Below are 17,660 nucleotides of genomic sequence, written 5' to 3' on the forward strand. Positions count from 1 at the left end.
CCTCTGCAGTTGCCCTTCCAACTTGGAAGCCTAAGTACCAGTAAGGGTTTAAGTTCCCAAGAGGTGAACTGTGGAGAGAATTATGATTTGTCAAATGTATTTTTAAACCAAAGATAGGGTATCTTCAGTGGAATAACAGACAAAGCAAAAAAGGGAAAAAGGAAAACCATCCCCATCCTTTCCGGTATTTGACTTCCAAACATTTCAGAGTAGGTGTAGTTCTCATTTTTTGATAGCACTCTTGATCTTATATAAACTTCCCAGTGCTGCCATGCTTCATTCACTTACTGGATCAAGGCTTATAAATTTCACAGGGCATTCTATCACATTTCTTCTCCAGCAATAGAAAGTTACTTCTAGCCATAAATACTGCACACATCAAAGCAACAGTAGTCCACGCTTACTAAAGCAATGGAATCATTAACATGGTTTTAAAATCTGACATTGAGCTAAGAAAAGTTTTTATTTTCTAAGACTATTACACTAATATAATACTAATAAATTTAGACTTATGGAAATTTGGAAGTAAATATCCCCATTTTATAAACTGAAAGAGAAAAAAAGGTAAAGAGCCAATTGTATATACACTTCTATTTATGACTCTCCCAATATTTGGCTTCAACCTTAGTGAGGCCTATTCAAGTCGGCAGGAAAGCCAAGGATTGAAGCTTACTATTCCTCCTATGGGAGATGAAGAAAACTGAAAATGCTATTTCCTCAAGGGATCACCAGTACCTAAGACTCCTATATAATATTTAGAGTCCAAAATATTCCAGCCACAATCTCTGATCCAAAATGTGCCATTCTGACCTGGTTTGCCAATTTCAGCTCATACACAATGATACAGCCCAGTTACAGCTCTTCACTAGCTTCAAACGGCAGAGTTAAGTGGCATTAATTCAAGGAAGCAAAGAAAAAAAAAAAGATCCTAAATTCAAAAGCAGCATGACAACGAAAATCCCTAAGCCCTTCCTGCCATACAAAAGCCCCGAAGAAGCTTTTTGTGCATTATCCAAGGAGGTTTTACTAAATGTGAAGAAACAGGTTACAGCTGTACTTCAGCATTATCTTTTGCCACCACGTTGAATTCTGACTTGCCTTATGTAAATGACAATGGTTTTGAGGTTGATTTAATTCACTAAGTGTATGTTCATATAGATACATATTCTTAATATATATATATTTAAGTAATGACTAAATAGTTAAATATAAAAGAGACAAAAGACTGAGAAAAGACAGCCCACTAGTTGACTTTCTGTGGAGCCTCAGTCACTACTTGACATAATTCTGCAACTGGACACCCAACTTCTCCCACCCTATGAGGTAACTCCTCTCCATTCATGGAGTGCTCCGGAAGCGGCTCTCTTTTTTTTTTAACACAAGTAATAGTGACTGAAAGCTATTTTCACTCACAGAAACTATCACCAATATGAGGTACACCCAGCTACCACGGTCAGTGCAAACAAAGGAAAAAGAACCAGTGCATTCTTTCGTGTCCAGCCTAATCTGCTTAGGGAATGGTAAGTGATGACATGACGCCCTCTTCACTTTGTGGCAGGGCTTAGCCCAGACAGACCTGCCCGTCTCACTGTTAACGTCAGCGCTCCCAGTCTGAATCCACAGTGGTCTGTCAGACACTGTAAGGGAGCAGCAGCGCTCGTCACTGTCTGATGTAATAGCTGCCATTTGTTGAGACCTATGGTAGAAAAAACCAAGTTAACAAAAATAGAGCATTTGAGTTCTTTTTCATCCACTTACCAAAAAAAGATAAAAATAGGCTAAAATTCAGTTGAATTTTCATAATGAGTTTATTCTAGATAGCTTGCTGGCTTCACACAATGGGAAGCACTTGTAGACTTGAGGTGTGTACACACCAGTCTTGGCCAGAAGAGGGCACTCGCCAGCCCAAGTCAGTTGAGCCGCAAAATGCCTTAAGGCTCATGAAAATGTTGCCTGCCAACGCTAACTCATGGTTTAATTCAAAAATCTTGTACTAGCCTAACACTACCCTAGTGGTGGAACAGTCCTGATCGTCTCAGTATTCTACAAGGGCCAAAGCTGTCATCCCAACCTGCATTAATGAGCTCAGAGACTCCGTTTTGAAGAATCACCAAAACTGCCTGAATCCCTTTCTCTGTAATGCCAGTGGCACCTCTGCGTACCATTCAACAGCTGAACTTACTGTGAGGTCAAACCTCCTTGAAATTGGTTTGACAAGGTAAGCTTTCTCTGAGGCTTTCAGAAGAGACCAAACACTAAGCAAAAGGGTTACTGTTAAGCTTTATTTTTTATTAACCTATTTGCTTGTTTCCTTTTTTCTCTAAGTACAGTGTAAGTAAGAAACAACTCATGTAGCATATCAGTGTGGGCAACTCTGGGATCACTGATTTAGATAATGTCCAGTCCCTATAATACTGAGTTCTAAATCAGAAATAGTAGCTAATCAAAACCTTAAAAAAGGCTTTTCTAATACTGCAAAAGAAGAAACTTTACACACCTGATCTATAAACATGATTACTTACTGAATTTTAACTCAAGAGAACAGATTTCTTAAATGAGGTTCAATAATGAGGTTATTTACCCTTTTGTTTATGGGAAAACAAATATACTATTAGCTATAACCCAACAGTAATCACACAAGTAGAAATATGAATACACAAAGAATTATCTTTTGAGCCTCTCCCTCCATGGGTAAAACTTAGGTTTCAACAATCATTCTAAAGAATCTCCTTTTCACTTTTAGGCAAGAGGAGGGCCAAAAAGCTGCATCAAAGAATAATCTTACCCTATGCATTAACCCCACCAGTGCCCAGAAATGCTGTGTAAAATATTAACATGCAAGACCCCAGTCCACAGAGCCTGGCCTGTGAGTCTTTTGTGCTAATGCTGAGTTTCCCCTCAAAGCTTTTAGGGTCTCAAGGTTTTTCTTTAGAATTGACCACACAGGATTCATTAGGAAGAACCAGGAAACCCTGACAGTGAGGTAGTAAATAGGAGAACCTCATAAAAGGTAGGGATTTCACTGGAAATTACTTATTTTTGTCCTTTTTAAGAGAAAAGCTTACATGCAACAATGGCAACTACTCCTTGGGATGCAAGAAAAGACATAAAGGGGCAAACCAGAACAGGGTAAGAATTTTCCTTTTTTAGAGCACATGAAGGAATGAAGTAGAGGAGGTCACACTCTTAGATCAAAGCCCAGAATTAAAAACTAAAGAACTAAGATTACATACATCCTGCTGCCTCTCAATACAGTGTAGCATGATGCAACATGAACCACCAGGAAAAACATTTTACAATAGACATTCTGGTTTTTCAGCCTCAATGCTGTTTTTCTAACCAGTTCTTTTTTAGGGTTTTAGACAAACTGCATAGTTCTTCCCAGCATTCCAGGACTCCCACCAAGATGTGCCACTCCCAGCTGGACTCCCTGCTAAAAACTAAATGGTGAGGGGAAATCACAGGTTGGTAAACAACAGCACCTCAAAAATGAGCCGCAGATAGAAATGACTACCCTCTGGAAAATACAACCACAACACACACAGATCAAGGCCTTGGAATGTGAGGTATTTCCCTGCTAGAAATGGGAAACAATCTCCTACTCAATCACACCAGTGGCACTAAGAAGGAATGTTCAAGCTAATGTCCACTTTTCCACCAATTGGCAGAATATTAAAATAATAAACACTGAGGTTCCAAGAAAATAAGAAAACCAAAAAACGCTAATTTATGCTACTTAAAAGCTGACAAGTATACCTCTGTGGTTCTAATGCCTTTGGAAAGTCTTCATAAGAGGACCTTGGCCCGACTGAGCCCCACCAGCTCAGACGCTGCTCATGCCTTTGAAGGCCTTCTGAGATGGTGACTGGTCATTAGTACACAAGTGTCTGAAGCACAATTACTCTTCCTCATTCAAGAGCTGTAATGTTCATGGACTTCTCCTTACTATAACCTCCATGACCTCCAACCCAGTTGCTCGCCACAGGTGACTGTTGAGACTACTCAGACCATGCCACTTTTAGGTACCTGATCATACTATGATTAGTGGGATTTTCAGATTTAAAAAATGGCAACCCATTCCAGTACTCTTGCCTGGAAAACTGCATGGATGGAGGAGCCTGGTGGGCTACAGTCCATGGGGTTGCAAAGAGTCAGTGGCTGAGAGACTTCACTTGAACTTTCAGACAAGAATATTTAAGTTTTTTTTTAAAGCTTATACTGCATGTATGTTGCAGAAAGATACTATCTGAGGCTACCAGAATGAAATTTCTATGCCACATACTGAAAGTGGTAGTTATGACAGCAAGTATTTATGTTAAGTTTTATGGCCAGGCACTTTATTGCATTGAACATTTAAATTCTCACAATTACCTTTTGAACAGGTACTATTTTTCTCCCCATTTCACAGATCATGACACTGAAGTAACCTGCCTAGGATCACACAGCTTGGAAGCCGGCAGATCCAAGTCAGGCTTTGCCTAGGAAGTCTAGCTTTCTAGACTTTCATGTACTTTCCACCATGTGCCTGAAAAGTGAAAAAGAAGGATCCTTTGCTCAATTAAAAGACTGATACCAAGTACTATTAGCGCAAAAATGTTAACTCTCTAGTTCACCTGCATCTGGCAGGTGAATATAACTTATATTCTCATAAGTATCCATTTTCTATCATTTACACTCAACAGGATGATCCTCTCACATTTCTTAAAAAAGTCTCCCCAGGCAAGTGGGGGTTGGGGGGAGGAACCCTATTATAAAGTACAATAGGTAAAGTGCCTGGGGAATGGGGCGGGGGATGGGCATGTGCTCCTTCCATGCTTTTTCAATAGCTTTTGTGCAGCACATTTATCAAGCTTTTTTGGTAGCTTTTTTAACCTTTGTGCTGCAGACAACTAAGTGAGGGATACTGAGGATTACAAAATTATTTTAAATATTTAAACAACAAAAAGCCCTTACTAAAACTTGATGTGCATTAATATTACAAGTTTTTTAGTTTACATGAAAAAAATTATAACATAGATGTAATATTTTGGCTATGTAACTAGGGGTACCTAGTTTTACTTCTAGATAGCTACACCAGATAGAAAAAAAAATTATAAGGAGGTTTAAATGACGGTTCTGGTAATAAAAGCGCTCTAAGATTTCTAAATCAATAAAAGGAAATTAACGGTCACATTCTTAAAAGGAAAATTCCATACTTAAATAATGGCTGTGTTTTCAACTTTTTTAATGAGATCTTACACATATCAAAAACTTAAAAGAATAAGCTTAAAGACAAGTAATTTTAGGACTGGCCAGTTTTCAACATTAAAGTTTTATAAAATTGTTTCACAAACCAAAATTTCTAAAACAAAAGGCCCACAAGTTAGACTACATATACTACAGCAATCTAATTTATTCAGTGAACAGTGAGAATTTGACTCAAATTCACTGTTTTGATAAATCCCGGTAACTTCTGAGTCTGGTTTCATTTCCTTTACACATCCCCACAACCAGTCTTTAATTTATGCTAGCATGACATAGGATCGTATAAGAAAAAATTCAAGTTTGGCAATTAGTTTTTTCAAAGATTAATTAGATACATTAAAACCTGACTATCCAAGATGGATTTTAAGACAGAGTATAAAATTCAGTATTTCCTACCAGAGTGTGATAAACAAGATGATCTTAGAATTCCAAACAGAATTATCTACATATGTCAAGGAATATCTGTTTTTTCATTAGTAATACTCACATAAAAAGTGGAAAAACGGTACCCATATTATGAAAATATGGTAAAGAGTGTGATTGCATGTAAACAAAGTTTGGGAAACTAATTAATTCCATTACTAAAATCATTTAAACGATTTTCATATTCACAAAATTGTCATTAGGAAGTGATGGTTTTAACCCAAAACCTACTCTGGTAAATACAGTCATACTAGTACTTAAAAATTTTACCAAGAGGTAGTCATAGTTCTTAAAAATGGGCACCACTAGCACAGCGCAGGACTGTAGGCTGGTTAGGAAGGAATGCTGGAAACCAAGCTGCCAGAACAATACCATCCAAACTCAGAAGACTTCTATCCAAAACCAAATTACAGATGGGTAATAGTGACGACTACTCAACCATGTGGATGCACTTAGTGCCACAGAACTGGTTAAAATGGTAAACTGGGTTAGGTATATTTAATGAGTTTTTAAATACCAGAAAAATAAAATCCCAGCAAATTACAATGATCTATTAATATAAGAGAAGAAATGAGTTCCACCTACAGTCACAAAAAAAACAGGAAAAAGGCCCTGTTTGAGTCTATAAAGGTTAAGTCTCTTACTTGAGTAAACAAAGAGCTGAGCTGTTTCTCTTCTCATCTCAGCATCAACTCTCCGTGGTAAAAACACCAAGACATCCTGGAAAACTAAAAATACATAGATCATCTATATCCCCAGGACTTTAACTGCTAAAGCTTTAACTGTTAACATTTCTGTTCACTCTTTGTTGAAATAAGGTATACAGTAAACACACAGGCAAATAGAGTATAAAGAACCTAGTAACTAAGTCAGAATGAGGTAAAAGTAATTGAGACAGCTTAGCTGTTTTATTTCTCCTGACAACTGGCATGGCACCAGCCTCCTGTTCTATTTCTGAATTCCCTCTATCAGGCATTTTAATTGTTTTAATATCAACCCTACTTGGTACAGTCCCAAAGAAAAAAGTAAATTTGTCCCAACTTACAAATAGGGGCTTCAGAATTTTCTGGCAAATCCCCTACTGGAGACCACCACTGGATACAAATCAGAACACTGTCCTGACTTTACATATTACCATCTTTTCTAGACATTTACCAGTCTCTTCTCTGCTAGTAGTAACAAATGTGAACCAATGAGGCACAAAGTATAGAGAAATTCACAACTTAAAAAGGAAAATCTTATGTTTTAGATCCAAATTATTGGTTTCTTAAGGTATTCCAGTTCCCAACTCAGGTACTTAAGAATGTATATGTATATAAAGGAATGTAAATGTGTTCTTCAGCATAACCACCGGCTCAAATAGGGGTGCAACTCAGTATTTTCACATTAGATATTCAGACTTAATGTATATATTCACTTAGTTGATGTTAAGTCCCATATTCCTTTGCCTGCAGTCCACCCTCATATCTATATTCCTACTGTCTTTTCTACTCACTACTATAAACTTTACTCAATATCCAAGTAGGGACACTGTTAAGTCCTGCAAATGGGCTTCAGACGAGTGAATTCTACTTTCTGTTTCACTGATAACTTAGATCTGGTTCCACATCTATAAAGAGCTCCTTCCAAATTTAAACCAGACCATTTCTGATCTATAAATTCTAGAAAACTAAAACACACTATGACGCTTTACATTTCTGAAGATTTCTAGAAATAGACATCTTTAGCCTTCACAGCTTTTACTTTGCTTAAGTCTTCTTGGACCACTAGAGACTTGGCCTAAGCCTAGCATTCTCTCTGCTCAGGGGGAAATACCCACTTGGTTGTCTCCATAGAGTTGCTCCCCTGGTGGTTCAGACTGTAAAGAAACCACCTGCAACGCGGGAGACCTGGGTTCAATCCCTGGGTTGGAAAGATGCCCTGAAGGAGAGCATGGCAACCCACTCCAGCACTGTCTGGGAAATCTGATGAACAGAGGAGCCTGGCAGGCTACAGTCCATGGGGTCACAGAGTCAGACACGACTGAGCGACTATGCACAACACAGAGAGAGAAGTGTCTCCATTTTTATCGTTAAGACACTTAGGAGAAAAATGACTACAATTACCCAATTCAATCCTATCTCCATCTACAGTGGACCCTGGACCTTAGCTGCTTAAAAACTTCTTTGAATAAAAGTTTAGTGTGCAGCTGTTAGTGTTTAGAACATACAGTACATCTTAAAGATAACAATTTCTTTCAAACTAGTTTCCTTATTGAAAACTCAGATGAAATATACCAGACTGCTGGTTCAACGCTGAGGGCTTACTTGGCATGGTTAGAGGTCATGCACAATTGTGATTATGCTCCCTCTTTTTCCTCAAAGGTATGGACTGTATCAAGTTTTACTTTTATATATTCAACAATCATGATTTTTTTCTTCTTTCCTCATGGCTTCTGAAACAAATTTAGTTTAGCCCACAAGGGCACATTTGCCCAAGCACTTGACTACGTTAGCAATATCCAGTCAAAAACATTTGTTAGGATAAAACTCACCTGGATCATTTCATGAGACGTTAGAATGACATAACTTAGGTGACTCTGCCTATGTTTAAAACTTCCTAAACCTTAGATTTGAAACTTTCCGAAAATAACTGAATGAACAAATTCACTAATTGAAACAAATACTCTGAAAACCTTTAAGATACTTCCTTAAAACCCCTCAATCACACTGAACTTCTTTCAGCCTATTATAATCAAAGAATTTAAAAAATACTAGTTATTTCTGTTTGCAGGAAAGAATATGTTTCTATTCAAGTGAAACATCTTTTTAAAATTGTGTGTTTATTATAATCAAAAAGCATTGACTGAGTTCCCCAGAAGAAATTCTACTTGTAGATATCAGTACCTTACCTTAAAGAAGCTGACAGGCTATTGATTTCAGTCTCCATTAAACTCTTTTCATAATTCCATAGGAACTACATTATTTCAAACTGTTTACTTAGGAATCCACAAAAAGTTGCTCTCTTTAAATGTTCCAAGTTTCCAAAAGTGTCAAATTGACATTATATCATACTTAAAGGTTAAGTTGGATGCATACAATATGAAACCAACTTATAAATATGGGGAGAAACTTGCCTCCAAAAGGCCATCAGATTTTTCACTAAGAATACAAAATCTAAAAATGGAAAATAAGAGATCAAATCTTAGGGACAGATGGACCATGTAGAAAATAGTTAGCTAAGTTACAAGCCCCAAAAGCAATGATACCTGAGGCAGAAGATCAGGCAGAAAAGAGTCTTTGTAATTACCCAAATGTAAAACAAACCAAAAAAAAATGAAACGTGATGAAATATTAAAGCTAAATATGAAGTAATTAAAACCCATGTACTTATGAGAAATTGGCTGGACGATGGGCTCAAATCTAGAAGCTTATCAGACCTCTAAACTACAAGACCTCATTTTAAGACTATATTGATTAGTCCCTCATTTGAATTTTATCTATGCTCAGATTATATATTCCCTGATAGGGCAAACAGGAAAATATAGGTGATTTTTTTTTCATCTTCTCTATATATTATTACAAAGAATAATTTTCTACCATCCTGAAATTTTTCAAAGCTTTTTGAGAAACACACACAAATAATTTGGATTTAGTCGATTTTATTTACAGCTTATTTTTTTTGTTTTTTTTTTTTTACATTTCAAAGCATTACACAATTACAGTTTCTCATTTTCTGACCTGCAAACAGATAACCTTAAACGGAAATATTTTTTTTAAAATTATCAAACTAGGTACATCCAGAATGCAACAATTACATATATGACAATTAATTCACAAAGTATAATTTACCAGGACATATCCTAAGAATTTAGGAACAGCCAGTCAGTCAGGAGAAATCTGACCAAATTTAGCAATCAACTATTTACATATCCAAAGACAAATCTATCTGAACTCCCAAACCAGAAGTTTGAAAGTTTTTGTTAAGTCCCCACTGGACAAGAGAGAGGGCGCGATGATTCAGACCTAGCCAGCCTTGACAGTCTTAATCCTCAGGACTGGGCTGCTTCCCCAGTCTGCAACTTAACAGCAAGCATCTCAGTTTGTCAGACATCCAAATATCAAACTCCTGTGCCATTATGCACATAGAAAGTACTGATTAATTAAAAAACAAAGGTCATTGAATATCCTCACTATTCCCCCCCAGCTCACCAGCCCTTAAGATCCCAGATATGCAACCTGTGTCACATAGTGACAGGCGGTATTTTATATATGTATGCATTTATGTACACACACATACATGTACATGTGTGTATATACATATACACATACACACAGTACTAGGTACAAATGGCAATTAACAGTCCCTGCAAAAATTTATTTTCAGTTGAGGCTATGGCTCCTATGCCTTGGGATGGTTTTAGACTTCAAAACTGAAAAATACTGCTAAAATCTCCTTTCCTAAAGACAAAATTTGATTGCTTGTTCAGTTTAAGCTTCTCTGTCTAAAAATGGCTATAAGATTAAGTATAAAAAAGCAGCCAACTGAGTGCAGTTTCTCTCTCGGGTTTAGCCAAGCTGTCTCGTAGAAGTTACCCCTCACTAGACTACAAACCCTGGGGCGCCTCCCAAAGGTTCTTGCCTACCTTACTGTCCATGTTCACGTTTCAAACTGTGTCAGCAGAGCCCGCACTTCAGGGGTCAGCTGCTTGGCAGCCTTCGCTGCCTCTGTGATAGCCTTGCGATACAGGCCCTTTCTCTTCTTATTAAAGCGTGACTGGAAGTTTTCTAAAAAGGGGGAGAGTTGCGAAAGAGCCAGAAAAGATGTTGTTGGAGACCCAAACCATGAAATACGGGCCTCCTGTCGGACTAAAATGCCGCTATCTTTCCGGCTCACAGTTATGGTAAGAATACGGGCTGGCCACCAGGGGAAGCCATATATCTTGGCCCAGACAATGTCCCCTACACATATGGTCCTGCCATCTGGTGTGACGCACTTAGAGACGTTTTTGGAAAAGACTTTCATTTTCAAGGAATTACTGAGCTTTTTCTCTTCCTTTGAAGAGGAGGAAGTGGAGGTGGAAGGTGCATGCATACAGCCTGGAGGAAAATCAAAACTTTCAGAAGAACTACACTCAGAGTTGGAGGATTTCAAATCATCTGTGCTATCAATGCTACACACTGAAGCACTGGAAGAGTCAGACTTCTTTTGATTTAGGGTCATGTAAACAGAGATACTGCTTTTGCTGCCCTTTCTGCCCAGCGTCTGCGGCTCCTCCTGCTCACCAGGCACAAGCACTTCAGTTGCGTCCTGAACCCCACTGCCGGCCTCTCCAGGGCCTCTGGAGGGACTCTGAGTTTCTGAAGGGGCCTCACCTGCTGAGCGGGTAGAGGTGCAGCGTGACTGGGGCTTGGGTGCCATCTTGCTGCTTCGCATCTTCTCCAGTCCGGTCTTCAGAGAAGAGTCATTCTCTTCATTCCTGTACCTCTGGGGCTTTAAACGAACCCGGGGTGGAAGGGAGCCTGAGCTAGGGTTCTGATATCGACGTGTGAAATGGACTTTTGAATGCGCACTTCTGGATGTAGAGGTTTCACTCTGCTTCTTCTGTGCCTTTTCTTTGGCAATTTTCAGCACTTCCCGAGCTTTTGCATGATCCATGTTTTTATTCTGGAGCACTTTTTTAGTACTTAGCTGAGCTTTTGACGTGTTTGCCTGAGCAGGCACTCTGACTGCTCGGCCTCTGCTGTGGGTGATACTTGGAACCCTGACCACAGCATTTCTTCTCTGGCTTTCACTGTGGCTTCTCCCGTCCACCTTATGGTCAGTTTTCAGTTTCTTGTTCACAGTAGTTACGCTTTCATTTCTCCGTTTTTTATCTTCATATTTAGAAGAGTCACTTGCACTACCACCTTTCCTAATCTCTTTTTTTTCAGCAACAACACTGTTTTTACACTTGTCACACAAAACTTGCCTGGGTCGTAGTTTGATAGCATTCATTATTGAAGTAGGTTCTTCCCTGTACATTTTTCGTTTGGGTCGCTTAATTTTCCGAGGAGGCGGCTGAGGTATTGATTGGTTATATGTGTCCCTGATAAACAAAGGGGGAGGATAAGGTGCTCCTTCATGGAAGAGAGGTGGTGGTTTGGAAGTCCACAGGCTTTCGGCCAAGCTGAGCTCAGGAGGCGGGACAGGAGAAGGGTCATTGGGAACAGCACCATTCACTTCACACTTGACTTCTGTCCCTTCTTGGAATGTATTACTTTGGAGCTGCATGGCTTCGGGTTTATCCTTATATTCCCTTTTGGGAAATACTGTCACAGGGATCCCATGGGGCCCAAACCTTTGAAAGAAATGGAAGGAAAAAAAGAAACCATTAAGTTAGTATCTACAATTCCATTTCTTGAAAGACCACCTACTGTTTATATGACCTTTCTTGAAAGCTATTTCACTTTAAAAAGCCTTTTCACTCTAAAAACCTACAGATGGACCTCCCCACAAAAGTCCCAAAGCATACCATTCCATTTTTTTTGTCTCACATTTTGGCATACACTCAACAGGAAATACTCAATAGTTGCTCTAAGCAATGCCATGATAGCTGCTGTTATTTTAAATAGATCTTTTCAGACTTGAATCAGTAAGGAGGTCTGTCAGATAGCTTAATATTTAATGTAATTTGCTGTAACACTCAACTACAGACATGTCCAATAAATGCAACTATAAATATGTAGTATATGGATCTTCCTCTGGTTATATAATAGCTTTTAAAAGCTTCACAAAGCAAATTTGGCCTTACCTACTCCAAAATATTCAATCAGTAAAATCCTATATCTCACCTTTATTGTTTAAACCCTAAAGATTCACAGGTATTTATTTGCTTCTCTACTATTCTACCCTAGCTCATCCCATTCATCCACCCCGCCCTATCCCCAAGGGGGTAGGGGTGGGGGGAAACAACACAGAAATATTAGAAATTCAGATAACTTCAAAAGCAGAGAGCTGTAGAACCATGGCTTTTGAGCTTTTTAAAATCACATCACACAATAAGAAGTATTTTCACACTGCAATCCCATACAGTGTTTATGCATGTATACATAAATGCACACATAGGTAAATGCACACAGCTGAGCAAAAGCATCACTAAATACTCAACCGTATAGTATGTTATACATACTTGTATTTTTTCTACTCTAGTCTATTTTCATTTGTTTTGATGCTAGTCAGATGCATTAAATGGATTTCAGAACTTTACAGACCCAAACCCAGTTTGTGAAGCTATGGTAGAGAACAAAAATCTCTACAATGATCAATTTCTAATAAAACAGGGGTCAAATAACCTTGCTTCTCAGGTGGACTTACTGTGGTTTAATCTGCCTGAGCTAAACATCAAGAACCCTTAAATCTAAACTTGCTATATACTCAGAATCCTGCACATAAAAATAAAATCACACCACCAGTTTCATCAAGTACATGTTAACGTGCTAATTTTAAGCACTAATTGAGTAAAACAGTATTGAACACAATACAGTTCTAATGCCAGTCCTCTAAAGCAAAAAGAACTGGCTTCAAATAGTCAGGTGGAACCCCTGACCTTATTAGATGCAAATGTTTTATATAGATCTGTTTTTCTGGAGAATGGGTGAGTCTTGGTTCTCACATTCTCTAAACCATCCTTATGTCCCTGAAAATGTATTGAATTCTTCATTGGAAAGAAATCTTAAGATTGAGTTCTTAGGGCTACAGATAACCTAAACTTGGGCAGGGATACAGGAAGAGCCAACACCGGGATATTTGGTTCCAAGGCTTGAGTGGTTTTCTTCCTGAAGTCTTTTGTTAGCTTGACTACCACAAACCAGCAACTTTTAGCAAATATAAGCCACAAAGAAGAGGAAAGCCTTCTTTACCTAGGGTGGGACAAGTTTGGGTCTGTGCTAATCCACAAAGGAAGGACAAAATTCCTCACTATGTCAGACTGCAAAATTAACTTTCAACTGTATACTTCAATACAAAAAAAAAAAAAATTTTTTTTAAGTAGCTTACTATTTCAGTATAGCATTTTGTACCCAAGTGTTTGCTTCCTGACTACTTAATTGCAACGTACTCTGATTATCTGCCCTTATACATCAGTGCTCAACACTTTTTCAAGATGACAGGAAGGCAAAGGTATTTCTGTGTTTTATTCTGGAGCTACATAAAAAACTTAATGAGGTGAGACCACTATTTGTATTAACAGAATTCCCTAATTTGTATAAGCCATCATTTTGTCCCATTATACTTTCACTTATTTCCATAATTGAGAAAAGAACAAATTTCCTTCCTTTCATTAGGGATAACTAAACTGCAATCATCTTAGTTTGTTTTCTTTTTTTAACAACTTTGTATCCTCAGGCAGTCCTAAAGCCCTCTAAATTCAGTTTTTGCTTGTATAAAAGAGAATAGCACTATTTCCTACCTTAGAGAATTCAGGGAGGTTAACAGATCAAAAATTGTTAACCATTTTTCAAGTAACTTAATCTTACTTTCAACTAACAATTTACCTGAGTTTCAGATCCTTTCTATATCTCTTACGTATCATCTGGCCAATTACATTAAAGCTGTTTATGTCAAATAAGCTGTGAAATCTGGTATGTCCACCTTCATGGAGTTTTTAATAAGAACATTAGTTTCCCCACTAGATCTTTTGCCTTTCCCTCTTATGCATATACAAGTATTACATATTTTTAATAACATAGGGAAGCACTTGATTGTATAATGATAATGGAAATTGCAGGCCAAAAAAGAGAGAAAAAAAAGAAAGAAGCCTAACTGGTAATTGTGGCCAGTGGATTGGCAAATATTTTTTAACTGATAACAAAACTTCCAAAAAGAACCAGAACGATAAATTATTTTAAGAGGAAAAGGGCATCAATGTCCTACTCCATCTTAGTGACCATTTTGGTTATGGTTCCAGGAAGAACACTTAAAACCATGGCTATTTTCAAACTGAGTGTGGAAAGGCTGGTTGCAAAATCAATTTTGTGAGTCATGTCTGTGATTTAAATTTTTAAAAATGTGTAAATATATGTAACTGCAGTGCATCTGTCTCATGTATGTGTATATATGGGGTCACAGATAAAATATATTACTATGTGCAAGTGTGAAAGCCAATGACTTATGAAACTGTAACCTTAATAAGAATATAAAGTAGCAATAAAACTATGGTCTCCTAAAAACCCTAAAATCTAATTTCTCAAATACAGTTGGGGAAATCTACAACACACCACCACTCAATGGTATTTGAAAAGGGAGATTCTTAAGCCCTGCCCCAAGACTGAATGTGAAGACTCTCCTAGGGTGGAACACAGGATCTAAATTTTTAGCAAGTATATCTGCTTTACCATTTTCTAAGGTGAAGATATTTATGTCCCATGTGAATGCTCACCAAAGGGTGACCTCAGCAGAGGAAGATTTTAATGATCAGTGGAGACGGAGAAAGCAGACTAGTATCCCTTGCATGAGCTTTTTCCAAAAGAACTTTTTACAAATACTTCAAGCCTTGAGTAGAAAGATTCAAACCATCTCTCTTTCCCCTCCCCTTCTCTGTGCAGCATGAGGATATTTATTAACACATTGGCAACAACTCATTCTAACTCCTACCCATTTCCAATCTTTAGTACCCAAATCTTCTAAAGGAAAATTATTCAGGTATTATAGCTTAATTAAAAATAGCTTTTGGATATAAAGTAGACAGGAGACCTCCCTGCCCTAACTCTGCGGATTCCTGTGAATCTAGTTCAGAATTAGTTTAAAACTAGCGATCATCTTAATAATCTAGGAGTAATGAATATCAAAATTCTGAGGGAAAATACTGAGGCTTAATAGTTATTTTGTCAAAGCAAGAGAAAATCACTATGAAAAAGAATCTTCAGCCAATGCAGATGTGAAACAATTGCTCAGAAAAGAAGTTCAGGCAAGTTAGTTGAGACAGACGCCAGTGTTCCGTTTGGACCAAACCTCCCTCCAATCAAGTGTATGAAGGAAAGACAAAGGGAATCCTTTCTCTCTCAGGATTCTTTTCTCTTATAAAAACCTACAGTAGGAAAAAATTATATGCAATTAACCCATATTTTAAAATATCTAGATGTACTCATTTCAAGCAGATGTTTTCAGAACATCTACCTCCCTCCTTAAATCACCAAGTTTAATCATAAGGGAGGGGAAACTGAAGCAAGCTGATTTTGGTTCACAGTGCATCTCTGCAAGATTGGTGGTTAGGTCAAATGAAATTAGTTCAACAGTCAGCTACGTGAGATAGAAAATTTTATAAAAATAAAATACAATGTACATATATGCCTCAAAAAATTAAACACATCCACTTCTGAGTATTTAGCCAGTAACTGGAAAAAAAAAAAAAAGGTTTCTCAAAGAGATATTTGCACACACACATACACAGCAGCATTCACCACAGGCTAAAAGATGGAAACAACCCAAATGCCTATTTACAGACAAATGGATAAAGTACAATGCACTGTTACTCAGACGTAAAGAAATCCTACCACATGCTACAACATGTATTATCCTTGAAAACATTATGCTCAGTGAAATAAGCCCAACACAAAAAGACAGTATGATTCTACTTATAGTAGTCAGACTCACAAGAGTTACTTAATGGGTACAAAGTTTCAGTCTTTTAAGATAAAAAGTTCTGAAGATCTGCTTCACAACAATATGAATGTACTTAAAACTGCTGAACTACATACAGTTAAAGAGTATACTTTATGTTTTTACCACAATTAAATTTTTTAAATTGTCTAATGAAGGGGGGCAAGTGTGATGAGAAGCAGTATATTTCCATGGTGATAAATTATTACTGCAGGGGAAATAATAAGCACAGTGGAGAATAACAGGGCAATACCCTGACCTGAGAGGAGACTCAAACGGACCATCACCAGTGAGGCCACATAACCATCGCCATGGGGCCCTGAGCACACAGCACTGCCTTGTAGACCCTGAGCCTCCAATGAGTAAGTAACAGACCATCGCCATGGGTCCCTGAGCACACAGCACTGCCTGTAGACCCTGAGCCTCCAATGAGTAAGTAACAGACCATCACCATGGTGCCCTGAGCACACAGCACTGCCTGTAGACCCTGAGCCTCCGATGAGTAAGTAACAGACAGCTAAAGGGAGGAACAGTCTCCATTTCATACATTCTACTGCAACTAAATGCACTACACTTACTCAAGGAAAAGAAGTTTTAAAGGACATTTTTTGGAAAATTGACAAATAAAACCTGAGCTACAAAACAGATAAAGGTTCTCTTATCAACATTTCCTGAATTTGAAAACTATGCTGTGGTTATGCATGAAAATATCTTTACTCTTAGGAAATAAATGCTCAAATATTAAGGGGTAAGAGAGAATGATGTATGCGACCTACTCTCAAACAGTTCAAGAGAAAAACATGTTTATATAATGAATGATAAAGCAAATGTGGCAAAATGTTAAAAATCAGTGTAGCTAGATAAAAGAGTTTAAGTTCTCTATTTTGATATTATTTCAAAGTTTAAAAATTATTCTAAAAAGTATAATCTTAAATTTAGTTTACACCTCAGTTCCATCAAAACTTTCAAGCAGGGACTTCCCTGGCGGTCTAGTGGTTAAAACTCCATGCATCCACTGCAGGGTACACGGGTTCGATCCCTAGTCGGGGAACTAGGGATGCTGTGGCACAGACAAGACCAGGAGGAAAAAAATTAAAACCTCCAAAGGAAGTATATAAAAAAGAAAATTTGTTCTGCTTAAGCATAAATGCCCATAAATTCACCTCAAGTACCACTAAGCACAAAATCTATTCAAATATAAGTATGCTAATTAGTCAGATAGTATAAAACTAGTTCCCAGCCCTAGGATCAACTGCAGTACGTGAGACAGAATGCAAGAGTCCCTGCTAAAAAAAGGTTCTAGACTAGAGGGAAAGAAAGCACTGAGGATCAGTGACTAGGCAATGAACCTTGCAACAGACTACACCTGGAAGGGC

The 17,660-nt window shown here is 37.9% G+C and overlaps 1 protein-coding gene across 18 annotated transcripts in view; it reads right to left on the reverse strand.

The window, feature by feature from the left end:
• PWWP2A (PWWP domain containing 2A) overlaps positions 1-17,660 on the reverse strand; it is a 46,088-nt gene that overhangs the window by 16,561 nt on the left and 11,867 nt on the right. For 6 of the 18 annotated variants that reach the window (XR_011257360.1, XR_011257359.1, XR_011257358.1 and 3 more), the window contains exons 2-3: positions 11,022-11,986; positions 1,577-1,696 (exon numbers count right to left, since the gene is read on the reverse strand). Coding sequence is in view for 9 of the 18 variants with exons in the window: in XM_069592522.1 (XP_069448623.1) it covers positions 1,577-1,696; positions 11,022-11,986 (1,085 nt within the window). In the remaining 9 variants the exon portion in view is untranslated. Of the gene's footprint in view, positions 1-1,576; positions 1,697-6,311; positions 6,396-8,082; positions 11,987-17,660 lie in introns of those variants that run through there. The other 12 variants (XR_011257356.1, XR_011257355.1, XR_011257354.1 and 9 more) reach the window with 3 other exon arrangements.

The sequence above is a fragment of the Ovis canadensis genome, chromosome 5 (genome assembly GCF_042477335.2).
Source record: "Ovis canadensis isolate MfBH-ARS-UI-01 breed Bighorn chromosome 5, ARS-UI_OviCan_v2, whole genome shotgun sequence".
NCBI lineage: Eukaryota > Metazoa > Chordata > Mammalia > Artiodactyla > Bovidae > Ovis > Ovis canadensis.